The sequence below is a fragment of the Martes martes genome, assembly GCF_963455335.1.
Source record: "Martes martes genome assembly, chromosome: 2".
In the NCBI taxonomy this organism is placed as follows: Eukaryota; Metazoa; Chordata; class Mammalia; order Carnivora; family Mustelidae; genus Martes; species Martes martes.
This window is the reverse complement of record NC_137889.1, coordinates 35,225,799-35,242,107: the sequence shown is the minus strand read 5'-3', so window position 1 is coordinate 35,242,107 and position 16,309 is coordinate 35,225,799. Positions and strand designations below refer to the sequence as shown.

Here is a 16,309-nt window from a genome sequence, read left to right as displayed (position 1 = left end):
ACCTAAGTTTACATACATTTATAGCTTAATGAAAAAAGATGTTACTTGACAGAAGGTTTATACACAGTACAGTTTTAATTACATACATTAATCTTTTCAAGAATCAGTCTCTCTTTGCTGTTTTTTCTGTTATTTTTCTGTTCATTTTCCTTTTCATTCATTTCTGCTCCTTCCTTAATTATTTCTTCCCATCCACTGTCTCCAAGTGCAATTATTTCTTCTTTTTGTGTCTTTTTGATAGAGATTATAATAAAAAAACATGATTGTTCTCTGTCCCATAATATGCATTTCATTGTGATTAGAGGGTTGAAGTATAGTCTTGCCTTGGGAGTAGCAATATGACTAATTTTTGTAGAACCTAAAATAGTCTGCCTTGACAATAAGATGAGGAAGGTGTGCTTTTATTTTTTTAAATTTTTTATTTAAATTCAATTATTAACATATAGTATATTATTAGTTTCAGGGGTCGAATTTAGTAATTCATTGGTTGCCCATAACACCCAGTGCTCATTATATCAAGTTCCCTCCTTAATGCCCATAACCCAATTACTCTATCCTAAACCCACCTTCCTTCCATTAACCCTCACTTTGTTTCCTATAGTTAAGAGTCTCTTATTGCCTCTCTCTCTGTTTTTAATCATATTTTATTTATATTGTTTCTCTTAGAATTAGAAATGTCCTCAGTTTAGACATTTATTTCAACATCTTTTACATGAATATCATTGCATGCAACTTTGTACTGCAAGGATGAAGACATAACTTGAAAAACAACCTGAGATGCTCTATATTATCTCTTCTTATATTCTATCCATCATGTGGTAAGGGAAATTTTTATATACTGACAATAAAGGGGACTTTATAATTTAATAAAATGTTCTGTTTGATGACTCCATAGTTTGATCTCTAAATTTACTTTTCCAGATAAGTTAAGATAGTAAAATGAGTGAATATTCCAAGGCTTTAACCTTACTAACAGTATTTTCCTGAGGTAATAGTGTAACTATAAGCATAAAAGATATCCCTTATATTATCAGTCCTCTTCGTATTTGTCATTAAGATGTCATTAAGATATAATTGCTCCTTACCAGTGCTCAAAACAAAAATCCCACAAAGTATGGGCTTATTGATGCTTGTGTGTATACACAAAAATCACTCCTTTAGTGTAGGTTGGGGAGGAGAGGTTGAGATATCATGAGAGCAAGTTTTATTGTTTATTATTACAACACTAAATAACAGTGAAAACCATAAGGAATATCATGAAAAAATGTTCAAATTAACAATTTTACAGTGCTCCTAAACAATTACCAAAACACGCAATGCACCAAAGGAAAAAAAAAATTACAATGCACAATAGCTCATCACATACTTCTACACTCACCTTACACTGGGGGATAACCTGCTGTTACTGCTGCTTTCTTCTGACACAGATCTATGAAATTGACAAAATTTATTTCAAGTGGAGAAATTTAAAAATCTTGAACAACTGACTATTTGAATGATTATTTTTCAAAGAAAAATAATGATTCATTAAATATAGTGATTCATTAAATAAAATGTCTCCTCCCAATAAAATAAAACAGATACTGATTTTTTCCTTTTCTTTCTTGAATAGATTAATATGCAGTGAGTGTTATATTAGTTTCAGGTATACAATATAATGGTTCAATAATTTTATACATTACTCAGTGCTCATCAAGGTAAGTGTACTCTTAATCCCCTTCATCTCTTTCACCTATCCCCCCCTCACTGACCTCCCCTCTGGGAACCAGTTTGTTTTCTGTATTTAAGAGTCTGGTTTTTTGTCTTTTTTAAATTTTGTTTCTTAAATTTCACATATGAATGAAATCATATGGTATTTGTCTTTCTCTGATTGGTTTATTTCACTTAGTATTATACCCTCTAGGTTCATTCATGTTGTTGCAAATGGTAAGATGGCATTCTTTTATGGTTGAGTAATATTCCATTGTGTATATATACCACATCTTTATTCATTCATCTAAAGATGAATCTTAATATTAGAAGAAATGCCATAATCCACCTTGCTTTTTTGATGAACTCATCTTCATTTTACATTTATTCAATTATTTATGGGCCCACATTTGTATAGACATGCCCTCTGATTCTATGATACCCCTCACTCTTCAGGTCAAATTAAGCCAAAACCTTAAAGTAGCAGTCAAAAATTTAAGCTAATTTTTCTATAGATTTCTATTTTTTTTCTTTCTGTTATAACATATATCTGTGTCTTCTCTTCCTGTCATTTACTGGAAGTTAAAACTAGAGATAAATACTTCTGTGGGAAAATACAGTAAATTATGAATAAGGGGCCTAATAACTATGTATAAATATTTATGTAACTGATTATAGACAATGTGATTTCACTTACTGATTTGGTATACCCAAAAATTTATGATACATTGGAAAGCTATTATTATCTCCCATTTTATAGAGTTATAGAGAATAATTTTAAGAACACAAAGATTAAATCACTTGCTCAAGGTATCATAGTTTCTGCATACAAGATTTAGGAGTTAAAACTAGGTTTTCTGAGGCTAAAAGTAATTTCTTCCCCATTTCATGATGCTGCCTCCCATCTCCTAGCCTGTGTTTTGAACTGCACATGTAATTTCTGGTTAAGAAATGGCTTTACAAACTAGCAATGTCAATACTTAGGAAAACAATATTTTGGAATAGTATTTTGGAAGCAGGTTCATAAATACCATTTTAGTTGAGCTGTTCTAATAGAGTTGTCTGAGAATCTGTATCTAAAAAATTTATCTTTTGAGAGTTCCTTTGAAATGCAGTGTTATATATTCTCAGAAGCCTTTGGACAACAGACTCTTAATACGACTATTTCGACAGCATTGGCTGACTAACAGGCTGAATAAACCTCCACTATCCTCAGCAATCATATCTCCTCTTAAAGAAATACTCATGAGTAAAATGAAAAATAAAAAAATGGAGGACATCAAACTGGTTTGAAATGTATCCCTGGACCTCTCCTCATGTTGTTCTTCCTCCTACAATCTTAGATATTCCTGATGAAACAGGAGTACTTTTTTCTTGACTCATTGAATTTAATAAGAGTAAACATATATGTACCTCTCACTTTCAGTTTCCTCTCTGTAGCACAGCTCCCTTATTTTATTCTGTTTTATTAAAACAGTGGCAGTGATGATGAGCACAGGTAGAGAAATGTAGAAAATGAGTAGTAATCGGTGTTTTGAAGGAGTGGTATTTTGTTCCCTCAAGTAGCTTTTTCCTATAATAGAAAATAACCATTTCGAATTATGTTAGAGATTGTATTAACCAGACAAAAATGTGGAGAGGATATCATTACCAACATTATTCCCAAACAGTAAACATTTCAGTCACATATATTATAAATATAATAAATATTAAATAATAAATTAACATATAAAACAGACTGTTACTAGTACTTTATTAATGTCTATAAGTTCTCAACATTGCATCATATAGTGATTTATTTGAATGAAGATAATCTTTCATAAACACATGTTTAATACCTCCAAACATTTCTTCAGTTTCTGATACAGCTTATCCAAAATTCAAACATGTATACCACAGAGAGTGTTGGGACTGTACCCATATATAGGAATTAAATTTGGGAAGTGTGACATTTAATCTCTCTCACATTATTAAATATTTTTCTAAAAATGAAAAATTAGCAGTCACTAAATAACAAATATTTAACTAAGTTCTTTAGTCAAATATACAGCAACAGGAAATTGTTAAAATGGCTCTAGAATTATTTTATAGAATGCATGGCTAAGTCTGGCTTTGACCCATTTCTGACCAACTAATGTTAATGTCACATTTTTCTCATCAGTTTTTTTTTTTTAAGATTTATTTATTTATTTAAGACAGAGAGAGAGAGAGAGAGAGAGAGAGAGAGGGAGAGCGAGAGTGAGCGAGCACACACATGTGTGCACAAGTGGTCGGGGGAGGGGGAGGGGCAGGAATCTCCAGCAGTCTCCCCACTGAGTGCAGAGCTGACACAGGGCGTGATCTCAAGACCCTGAGATCACAACCTGAGTTGAAGTCAAGAGTCTGATGCTTAACCAACTGAGCCACCCAAGTGTCCCCATCATCAGTTCTTATTCATTCTCAGCTGACATCTGTATTTATTCCTGAGTATCTGATCTATGTGGCTCCACAACTTTCACCTCTTTGTACATACCAGCCACCTATCTGGGTTTGTAATGTGTCAAACTCTGTTTAAGCCACAATTTATTGGCATGTTTTTGTTTTTGTTGTTTTCCAGTTGAAGCAATGGGGAAGTTGACAGGTAGAGGAGCTACCCCCCAGCTATAGTCATGCATGATCATGACTCAATATGTTCCTCTTAGAACTGCCCCAGTGCTTCGCAAGATAAAACTTGTGAACCATGAAACTGGATAATTAGCTGAGATTTCTAAGCAAATGTTTAAGGTATGGCCCAGGTCCTCCCAACTTCTCAGAGCAAATGTGAGAGCAGATTGATGAGTTGAAGAAGTGTTCATCAAAGAGATACCAGAACTTAGAGACTTGGAGAATTCTCAGCCTAACCAAATGCTCAATGTGTGGCTGGAAAGTCATTTGATATTGAGATTATTGCATGTGAACTATTTTAGCAGCCATCTCAGCAGAAGAAAGGAATAGGGATAAGATTATGAAGGCAGAAACCCTGCCAGGTTGAACCAAAGGGAACAGGATGGGACAATATAGTCATTTCACTGCCGTTATACTTCATTTTTCAAGAAGAGAGAAGAATGCCCCAAAGGTGATTCAGAGATCAGGGTTTTCTTGCCCATCACAGCCCCAGGAGCTTCCCTCCTTGGCTTCAGCTAGGCTGCCCCAGCCCAGTGCCTGGGAGGCTGCAAATTGTTGTGTGGGCAGGGCCAAAAGCGTGGGGTGGATGTCACTGAGGGCTATGGGATGATGCTGTCACTACAGTGGGCCTGGAGGACAGAATATCAAGCCAAAGAGAATATTCTTGAAACTTAAAACTCTAATGCAAGTTAGCTTGCTAGGTTTTGTATTTACTGGGATCTGTCATCCCTTCCTTCCAATTTCTTTCTTCAGAATGAGAATGTCTATCCTATGCCTGTTTCACTGCTGTTTTTCATGATAAAATATTGGAAGTTTCCCTAGGAGTAAAATAATGATCACCTCTTTTGTGATTATATCCTTTTATTCTGAATGGATTACCCAGGGCAATTATGAGATGGGGGTAGAGATTAACTAAAGAAGAGGAAAGAAAAATTATTATGAAAAAGATGTGGCAAAATTATTAATTGCAGTTACATCAATTAACTGCCTTAAAAACTAAAAGACTTGAAAATAGTGATAGCCCATTGATAAAATGTATACACAAAAATCTGTAGGCTTCCTACATGTAAAAAGTAACAAGTTAAAAATACAATGACAGGAAGACTTTCTGATAACAATTTTCAATAAAATCATATTTTTTAAAATGCAAAAGGTAATTTATTATCCATATTTCATCCTATACCTATAAAGATATCTAAACCACAATGAGTTATCAGCTTATACCCGTCAGGATGGCTACTATTTACAAAACAGAAAATAACAAGTTTTGGCAAGGATGTGGAGAAACTGGAATCCTTGTGCCCTGTTGGTGGGAATGCAAAATAATGCATCCTCTGTGGAAAACAATATGGAGATTCTTCAAAAAAATTAAACATAGAATTACCATATAACCTAGCAATTCCACAACTAGGTATATACCTCAAATTATTGAAAGCATGGACTCAGATACTAATACACCCAAGTTCATAGCAACATTAGTCACAATCACTAAACCTTGGAAGTAACCCAATTATCCATTGACAAATGAATGGATAAGCAAAATGTAGTACATACCTATAATGGAATATTAACTGCCTTAAATAGAAAGGGAATTATGGCACCAGGGTGGCTCAGTCCGTTAAGTGACTGCTTTCAGCTAGGGTCATGATCTCAGGGTCCTGGAATCAAGACCCTCAACAGGCTTCCTGCTCAGCAGGGAGTCTGCTTCTCCCTCTGCTCCCCTCCACTGCTTGTGCTCTCTCTCTCTCAAATAAATTTTAAAAAAAATTTTTTTAGAGATTATTTATTTATTTATTTATTTGAAGGTCAAGCAAAGCTTTATTTCACGCCAAGCATCAAGAATCTAACCGAACATTCGGGGCCGCACCTCTTACAAGAGAGGGCGACCCTTCTCTGTTTCACAGTCTAGCTTTTAAGGGCAAAGGCCATGCGATCAGGCCTGGCCACGCACACGTGACCAATGAGATTGTAACACACAGGAAACTCCACAGTGATGCTAGGTGACCAACTGAATTATAATTTACCCAAGTAGACATTTGAATCAGCCTATTACACCTTGATTAGGATTGGCGCCAAAAGGGTTCCCAAAGGGCGGGGGCCCATACTCCTTGGTAGCTAGGGAGACAGTATGCAACCCCCTACTGATTGGATGTCTCCACCTGGCCTGACCCACCTTTGTATCTGGGCTTTGTTACCAAGAGGACTTGGTTTGGGTACGCCTCCACCAAGTGGGAAACCTGGAGCCTCACTGGAAGGGACCATTTACTGTCATCCTGACCACCCCCACAGCAATAAAAGTAGAAGGCATCAGGGCCTGGATTCACGCGGGTCACGTCAAACGAGCCGAGGACGAGAACGCCCCCCAGAGGTGGATGCCGCTGCCGATGGACCCCGTGATGGACCCCGCCGATCGTGGACTAAAACTAAGACTCAAAAAAACAATGAGTTCATTAAATTCATTGTTGCCCCTGTTAAGATACAGGCGGGAGGTATAAGCAATTGCAAAATAAAATGGGGGGGATATAGAACTGGCTAAAAAGTCAAAGATTTGACTACTCTCCAAAGAAAAGGGGGGAATGTAAGGACCTATTTTATATTTTTATATTTTAGCTAGAGGCTTTCATTGAGGTTAAACAAAAACCTTATTGTTTAACCCTGCTCCCCTGCCCCCAGGGGATTCACTTAAAAACAAGTCCCGGAAACCAGCTCCAGGTAACAAAGCCAAGATTACTTATTTATTTATTTGTCAGTGAGAGAGAAAGAGCACACAGGCAGGCAGAGTGGCAAGCAGAGGAAGAGGGAGAAGCAGGCTCCCTGTGGAGCAAGGAGCCCAATGAAGGACTCAATCCCAGGATGCGGGGGACCCGAGCCAAAGGCAGCCACTTAACCAACTGAGCCACTCAGGTGTCCCCCCCGCCCAATTTTTTTTTTTTAAACACATGTTCCAACATGAACTTTGAGGACATTGTACTAAGTAAAATAAGCCAGCTACAACATGACAAATACTGTATGATTCCACTTATACAGAGTCTCAAAAGTAGTGAAATTCATAGACACAGAAAGTAGAATGGTGGTTTCCAGGAGCTGGGGAGAAGGGAATGGGGAGTTATCATTTAATGAATATATACTTTCAGTTCTGCAAGATTAAGAATTCTGGAGGTGGATGGTGGTTGCACAACAATGCCACTGAATTGTAGTCTTAAAAATTGTTAAAAAGGTAAATTTTAAGTTATGTGTATTTTACAAGTAAACATACATATATAAATGTGTGTATGTTAGAAAGGGTCAAAAATATTAGTGAAATAGATTGCCAAGTGTGATGAAAGAGCAATACACAGCAGAATTATAAATATCCTATAATCATAGGTAAATGGGAAGCTTCATGAAAATTAAAGAGATGTAAATGAATTTCTTTTTACTACTAGCTTGTCATGGATTAAAAAGATTGATAATAACCCCTGAAAATCAAGAATAATGTATAGTATTATTGGTGGTAATTTCTGGAGTTAGGATTATATAAAAATTTTTGAAAGAACAATTATAATGTGAAATTAAAATACACTCTATGATTTTATATACTAAGTAGACAAGTAGACAAAAATATAGGAGAATTTAGATTCTAGAATGTGCAAACAGGCAACACACACATAAACACATATATATTCCATTATGTACATATGTATATCTTTGTTCTTATAGCTATACATGTCATGCTGTAAAATGGTTATATATTCTTTGATAATACCCATGAAATATTAACAAAAGTTGATAATGTACTGACTACAAATAAAGCCATCATGAATTCCATAATTTTAGTTTTTTCCAAGTCATATTTTGTTAAGTCAGTGATATACAAAATAAATAGAATAAGGGTGTTAAAGAAACTGGGCTTCTTAAGATCACCTTGCCTCTCATCTTTATGCTCCAAAATGCATTTGACATCACAAGAGCTTCCCCCTTGTTGAGTCCAGGCCTCATCTTTGTCTGAGTACAGGGCCCCAGGAAGGACCATTGGGGACAGAAAACGCATGCAGCCAGATGGCATACCAGCCCGGGGCTTTCAGAGTACACCTACAAGCCCCAGAATACATGGATGAAGATAGACTCTATGGCAGCTGATTAAATGAAACTAGCTGGATTGAAAGTTTTCCTCTGATCCAAGGCTCAAGAACCACCCTTCTCCTGACATCAGGACCCCGAGTGACCTTGGGAAACAAAGCATGAACATTTGCCTGGGACGATCCAAGTTGTCATATGCAAAGTCTCAAATACTGAATAATCCATTCCTGAGATGGGAAATTCTCTGAGTTACGGCAACTGGTTTGGAGGGTTGAAGCAAAAGAAGAAAATCCATATGGAAGCTTAAAAAAATAAGGAGTGAAAGCAACACTGTTTTGGTGTTAAATGAATAAAGCATAAATTACCTGTCTTCTGTACTTTCTGTTTTTAACTCTGACAGCTGATCTCGACAATTGTAATTTGTGATTCATTCTGAGTGATGTGACTTAAGTGTGCAACCCAAGGGTATTGAAATCATTAATAGTCCATCTTTGACTCGGTCTTTGGATTGGCTGTTGTGCTTTGTGTCAAAAGAGTACTAATTTAATTTTTCATTTTGTAAATATTGTAATCATGTTTCCTAGGATAATGATAATCAGAATGATTACAATACTAACCATTATGACCCAGACATCACTGATCATGAAGACTAAATGACTATTTTTAATGACAGATGGAAGGACACATACAACTGGATTTAAGAAATAAGTAACTAGGGGCACCTGGGTGGCTCAGTGGGTTAAAGCCTCTGCCTTCGGCTCAGGTCATGATCCCAGGCTCCTGGGATCAAGCCCCGCATCGGGCTCTCTGCTCAGCAGGGAGCCTGTTTCCCTTCCTCTCTCTCTGCCTGCCTCGCTGCCTACTTGTGATCTCTGTCTGTCAAATAAATAAATAAAATCTTAAAAAAAAAAAAGAAAGAAGTAACTAAAGAGAGCATATTATACATTATGATGAAAATACTTTGGATGCAGAAATAAACCCACACATATGTGGTCAATTACAACAAAGGAGCCAAGAATATAAAATGGCAGAAAGGACAGTCCTTTATAAGTGGTATTGAAAAAACTGGATAGTCACATGCTAAAGAATGAAACTGGACTTTTTTATATGATAAACAAATATTAGCTTAAAATGTTTTAAAGACCTGAATGTACATGAAACCATAAAACTCCTAGAAGAAAACATAGGTAGCAAGCTCCTTGATATTGATTTTGGTGATGATTTTTTGAATCTGACACTTAATATAAAGGCAACAAAAGCAAAAACAAACAAGTGGGACTACACCAAACTACAAACCTGCACAACAATGGAATCATTAACAAAATTAAAAAGTAACCCCCTGAATGAGAGGAAATAGTTGCCAACAATATATTTGATGAGGGGTTAATATCCAAAATATATTAAGAATTCATTTAACTCACTAGCAAAAAACCCCAAATAATCCTGGGCACAAGAAATGAATAGAAATTTTCCCAAAGACATTCAAATGGCCAATGTGAACATGAAAAGGTACTCAATATCACTAATCATCAGGGAAATACAAACAAAAACCATAAGGAAATATCACTTCACACATGTTAAAATGACTATTATCATGGGGTGCCTGGGTGGCTCAGATGGTTGGGCATCTGCCTTTGGCTCAGATCATTATCTCCAGGTCCTGGGATCAAGCCCTGCATCGGGCTCCCAGCTCAGCAGAGAGTCTACTTCTCCCTCTCTCTGCCTCTTGCCCTGCTTATGCTTTCTCTCTTTCTCAAATGAATAAATAATTTTTTTAAAAAATAAAAAATAAAATGGTTATTCTCAAAAAGACAAGAAATAACAAGTGTTGGCAAGAATATGGAGAAAAAAGAACGCTTGAGCTCCATTGGCAAAAATATAAAGTTGTGCAGCTCCTATGGAAAACAGTATGGAGGGTGAGGTTAAAAAATTAAAAATAGAACTATCATATGAACCAGCAATTCCACTTCTGGGTATATAGGCAAAGAATATGAACACACTACCTCAAAACTATATATGATCCACTCATGTTCACTGCAGCATTATTTACAATAGCCAAGATATGGGCACAACCTAAATGTCCACCAGTAAATGAATGGATAAAGAAAATGTGGTCATATGTAGACAATGGAATATTATTATGCCATAATAATGGAATATTATTCAGCCATAAAAAGGAATGAAATCTTGCCATTCATAATGACATGCACGGATCTTGAGAGCCTTCTGTTAAGTGAAATAAGTCAGACACTAAGACAATTTATTTATATGATCTCATTTATATGTGGAATCAAGCTTACAGATGTGGAGAACAGACTGATGGTTGTCAGTGGTGTGGAGGGTTGAGTGAAATGAATGAAGGGGGTCAAAAGATACAAACTTCCAGTTATAAAGTCAGTAATTCCTAGGAAGGCAATGTACAGCATGAATACTGTATTACATATTTGAAAGTTGCTAAGAGAATAGACCTTGAAAGTTCTCATCATAAGAAAAAATAAAGGTAACTATGTATGGTGATGGATACTAACTAGACTTACAGCAGCCATTTCACAATGTATACAAATATTGAATCATTATATGGTACACCTGAAATGAATACAATATGTCAATTATATCTCAATTTAAAAAAAGAATTTGGAATAGATATGGTGGAAAAGGCGTTGTGAAAGCATATTTGGAAGTTGAATCACAAATTTTTTGGATGACATAAGCATGAATTTTTAAATCAACTGCATCTTTTTGTTTCCCAATTTAAAAAAAATTCTTTTCTCTCCCCGAAAGACACCAATGTCCTGACAAAAATACCTAGCAAATTAGCATTAATTTTGGCATACCATAGGAACAAACATGCACAGCCCTATCACTCATTCCCTTCATTGCTTTACAAAACCAAGTGAAGTTACATTTCCGGATTCACAGATTGCATCAAAAATGTCCTGTGGGAGAAAAATGTGAGAATTGTTATAATATCTGTTGACTCCTTAAGTGTGGCAATGACTGTCATATCTTAACAAATGAATAAGGCAGCAAAATATTCCCCCAGCTCTTAATTTGATTTTAAAAATGAAGTTTAAAATAAGTTTAATTTCTACACAGATTTTAATTACAGAAAAAAAATTTTTTATCTTGCTCAAATCCAAACTAGACTTTGTTGATCTATATGCATATTTAGCAGGCAGTCCAAATGTAAACTTCTGCAAATCCCACTCAGTCTATAAGCTTCTTATCAAAGAAAAGGAAAAGATCTTATCCACTAAACATCCTACACACCATGGACACAACACTGAATGGAGTGTGATATGCTTACCTGTGATATACAGGCTTTTCTGATGAAAGCTTTTGGTCACTTTTAGTTTCCTCAAAAGGTATGGAAGCTGATAATGGGATTTTTTTAAATTAATTTATTTCACAGAGAGAGATTGTGTGATAAAGCACAAGCAAGGGGAGGGGCAGAGAGAAAGGGAGAAGCAGGCGCCACACTGAGCAGGAAGCTCAACCTGGGGCTCAGTCCCAGGACTCCAGGATCATGACCCCAGCTCAAAGCAGATGCCTAACCAACTGAGCTACCCAGGCACCCTGGGATTTTTCAAGACTTTATGAAGTGGGAAGGCGATGGCTTCCTCAGACATGGATGCATACAAGATGGTTCTTAGTGTTACAAGCTATATGAGATGTGTTAGAATACTGGCCTTGCATAAAATCTTGTTCTTGAAAGGCTGGACAATAAGAATGTATTTCTTTAATTTTTAAGTACATTGAAGAGGAAAATAGAAAGGTTGCAGTAAAAACAGAATTTACATTCTGTTTCTCTGAAACAATTTGCTAATCTGTGAGTCTTGGGAAAAATGAACTGACTATACCTATGACTCATATTTTTGGAAAAAGACTGCTTCAGAACTCAAAAAATGTAATTAGAAAAAGGCAAGCAGTGAAACAGGACCTTCTCAGACCTTTATTAAAATTGAAATGTATTTGTAATTCAACTTAGATATCATAAATGCAAATTACCTCTATGCTTTCAACCATGTTCTCTAAGGAAAAAAAATATATAACTTCTGACATCCAATGTGATTTAGAGTGCTTAAAAATGATGAGCATTTTTGAAATGGGCAGCCTATATGGTGAATTAAACATGAAAAGGAACTGACCGCTAGGTACCTGATCTACTAGAAGACACCTACAGAAACAAAGCTAATGAATGTTTTTGGAGATCTGCAAAATAATTTCTACAAGCCTAAAACCCTGCTGTGTCCAATTTAAAAAAAAAAAAAACCAACACAACAGGTATGTCATGTTCAAATACTTTGTAGGAGATCTTTGTGGATGCCATCACAATAGACTGACACCTGAATTCAGGAAATGTGGCTTGATAAAGCAGAGCTTCAGGTCAAAAAGAATTGTACATTTGGCTCTATTCCATTTTGATGCTGCTTAAAGGAAAGATATCTGAAAGGCTGCAAGCAATACAGAGAAGTATAATTGGAAGATGAAACAGAAAGAGCCAAAAATATATCTGACCATATCATAAAACAAAGAGAATCATGTTTTATTAAAAAAAGATTTTTCAAATTAAGTTCAGTTAGCCAACATATAGTTTTTGATGTAGTATTCAATGATTCATTAGTAAAAAGAAAGAAAGAAAGAGAGAAAGAAAAAGAAAGAAGGAAGGAAGGAAGGGAGAGAGATAATACTGTCATTGTTATTTTTTATTAAATATAGGGCAAGCTTAATTTTTCCTTTATTTATATTCCCCTTTTGAAAATTCTTACATTTATGAATCTTAATAATATACAATAAGATAGCTTGCAAAATTTAAATATCCAGTAAAGACTTTTTAAAAAGAGGTAAATATAAATTGCTATTTCAAGGGAAATATTATAAAATATTGTCATAAAATATTGTTACACTTTTGCTCATATATATTATTTTCTTAATTGGTTGTACACACTGGTAACTAGTATTGTTGTTTTACTTAAATAATAGTATTTATGTAATAAAAATCAGTAATACACAATATGTAATTTTAAATAAATATATGTTTAAAATTATGTTACATGTTAAACTATTATTCCTTTTTTTTTTTTTTTGGTCTGATACATAGTCTAATATGGCTGTGTGTTAACTCTGTAAAAAGTTGGTCACTCTAGCTACACCTTCCCCCTAGTATCCAAGCTTCAAGTAAATCTGCCAAGGAGTTTCAGTATTTATATGTCCCAAAAGGAAAGGGGGTGAGGGTGGAGAGCCTCTGCTCCCAGGTTATCCTAGGTGGATTCCAATATCTTCTAAAACCAGGGAATATCCCCCAGGTATCCCCAGTCCTAGCCAGACTGCTTAATCTCAAAATAGTACTCATGAACCCCACAGGAGAGATTCTAGAGAGGATAGTTCAAAAGACTGGACTGGAGTCCTTACAGTGCAGCAAAAAGGAATAAAAGATAGCCTGAAAGAATCTGGTGGCATTAATATAACAATGACTACTAACAAACACTATTTTAAACCAGAAATGTATGAGACAATCCAAAGTGAACAATCCAAATTAACTAGTCAAATTTTATACACTGAAATTTCTACTTTTATATTGCCTAATCTGGGTACACTTTTTGTGTCAATGTTGATATAAATGTCAATGTCAATGTTGAGATATAAAAAGTACAGGAAAAACTTCTACTGTCTTAGATTTTTAAAAATTTTACAAATAAAACAAAAACATGTTTTTGGTATCAGTTGCTTTGTAACCTAGCTTGGAACCTATACTTTAATTTTTTCTCTTACATATTGTCTTTGATTAATAAAATTTGAAAGACACTAACCAGATGGAGCCTTGTGCCCATCATCAATACTTCCAAATTCTCCCTTCTTCTGCAGGCATGTAGGAGGATCAAACCCCTTTTCACACTGGCAATGATTTAAATTGTTGCAAACCTGGAGTAATCAGAAAATAGAACAATTGTTTTTTAGAGACAAAGACGGTTTTCATTAGAGACCAATGAATATTCTATACTTACTCAACAGAGAATTTATTTCAGAGAATTTATTCATTTAACTTAAATAGACAAATTAAATAAATTTTCACAAATTTTCTCTCAATATTGTCCATACTTTAGAAAGTATATTTAGCTTCTGCTGACAAAGTACTTTAAAAAAAAATTCTTCAACTCTTTCCATAGCCAGACCCAAATAATATCAATTACCAGTAACATGCCACTAATTATCATTTAGTTGCCAGTTTCACAGAACAGCCCAGACTCTGAATTAACAAGCAAGACTAGAAAAAAAAATTCTAATGACCTTTGTTTACCAGTTTCTACCTTCTTTCTGTGAAAATAAGATCATTTTTGTTATATAACAATACATGGTGCATATAGCACATCTACCCCTTATATTTACCTAACACTTTATACATCCAGAATCATCTTAAATGTTCCTACTTTATATTCTCTAATAAATAGTTTAGCAACATTTCTTAAGAAATAAGATTGAAGTTATAAATTATAGACTCTTAGATGACACCAAGCAGCATGAAAATCATCTTAATAATTTTTTTTAAATCTCAAAACTGTTATAGCTATTGTTCAAAGTATCTTGCTAAAATGAAAATTGAAATTACTTACTCCATGGCTATTGCAATAAGTAGAGTTGCACTCCTCATCTGTTATCTGGTATTGAACTTTTACGCACACAAATTTGACACAATACTAAAAGCAAAAGGAAGTGAAGAATAGTCACACAATCAGATTGTGTGTATGGATAATACATAAGAAAAATTCAAGAGAGTTTCAGAATTCATATTATCAAGAATTGGCATAAAAATACAAAAAGTAAAATAAGGTAATAATTTGAAACATTGAAATAAATGTGAAATAAGCTATAAGCCTTCAGATTTTAAAGATGTAACCATATGTGAGAAGTTAGTTTTATTTTCTTACCACCTAGCACTAGAAGTCCACTTAAAAAGGGAAATATCTGGAAAAATAATTTGACTAGTTCCTGAGTTCCAGAACTATCCAAGAAGCATTTAAAGATTTTATTTACTTGCTAGAGAGAGAGAGAGAGAGAGAGAGCACACAAGCAGGGGGAGTGTCAAGCAGAGGGAGAAGCAGGCTCTCTGCTGAGCAGGGAGCCTGATGGGGAACTCTATCCCAGAACCATGGGATCATGGGATCATGACCTAAGCTGAAGGCAGATGCTTAACCGACTAAGCCACCCAAGCATCCCTCCAAGAAGCATTTAAAAAATACCTATGCCCAGGCTCCACCTGAGACATTTCTATCAAAATCTCTGGGTGCAGTGTCCACATGATCATTGGAGTGACTAAGGTTGAGAACTATGAGGTGGGAGATTGGGGTCTTAAAATCATGGGTATGAGTAGCACAGGAAGACAGTTTACTATTCCACGAGAAAAAAATGATGAGAAGGAGAACAGCAAGAATAACAGATAATTATATGCAGTAATAAGACAATGAGAGACTCCCAACTATGAGGCGGCTAAAAGGCCTCCAAGGAAAAAGAGTGTTTAATGTGTGAATTTACACTGTTCTAATTTATGGAATTAATTTTTGTGCCTTTTTCCTAATTATTGAAAAAAATTCAGTAAATTCAGTACTTTGTCAAAGAGTTTTATTTTTTGAGTGAATTTTGTCTTTGGATCATAATAACAACCATGTATGCAAAAAGAGGAGGACCAGGACCCTGGAAAAAAATGATTTGAGCCAATATCCTTTAGAATTCAAGGGGAGAGAGACCTCAGATCATATTTGTATTCCATGCGCTTCCAGATGAGCAAGATGTGATAGAAACTTTGGGTTTTTTTCATGGACTATTTTTAAAATGTATTATATAGAAATAAACTTGAATTTAGCAGGCACAACTTGTGATTTTCTCTCAAAAAGATATGTCAGAAAAAGACAAATATCATATG

The 16,309-nt window shown here is 35.1% G+C and overlaps 1 protein-coding gene across 1 annotated transcript in view; it reads right to left on the bottom strand.

The window, feature by feature from the left end:
• Nucleotides 1–1,190: 1,190 nt before the first annotated feature.
• LOC308339064 (disintegrin and metalloproteinase domain-containing protein 5-like) overlaps nt 1,191–16,309 on the bottom strand; it is a gene marked incomplete at its 5' end in the record, with an annotated part of 157,507 nt that continues 142,388 nt past the window's right edge. Inside the window, 4 exons of the mRNA XM_080797436.1 lie at nt 1,191–1,429; nt 3,103–3,262; nt 14,202–14,313; nt 15,003–15,086. Coding sequence (XP_080653562.1) covers nt 1,375–1,429; nt 3,103–3,262; nt 14,202–14,313; nt 15,003–15,086 — 411 coding nt within the window. The 3' untranslated portion in view covers nt 1,191–1,374. The remainder of the gene's footprint in view (nt 1,430–3,102; nt 3,263–14,201; nt 14,314–15,002; nt 15,087–16,309) is intronic.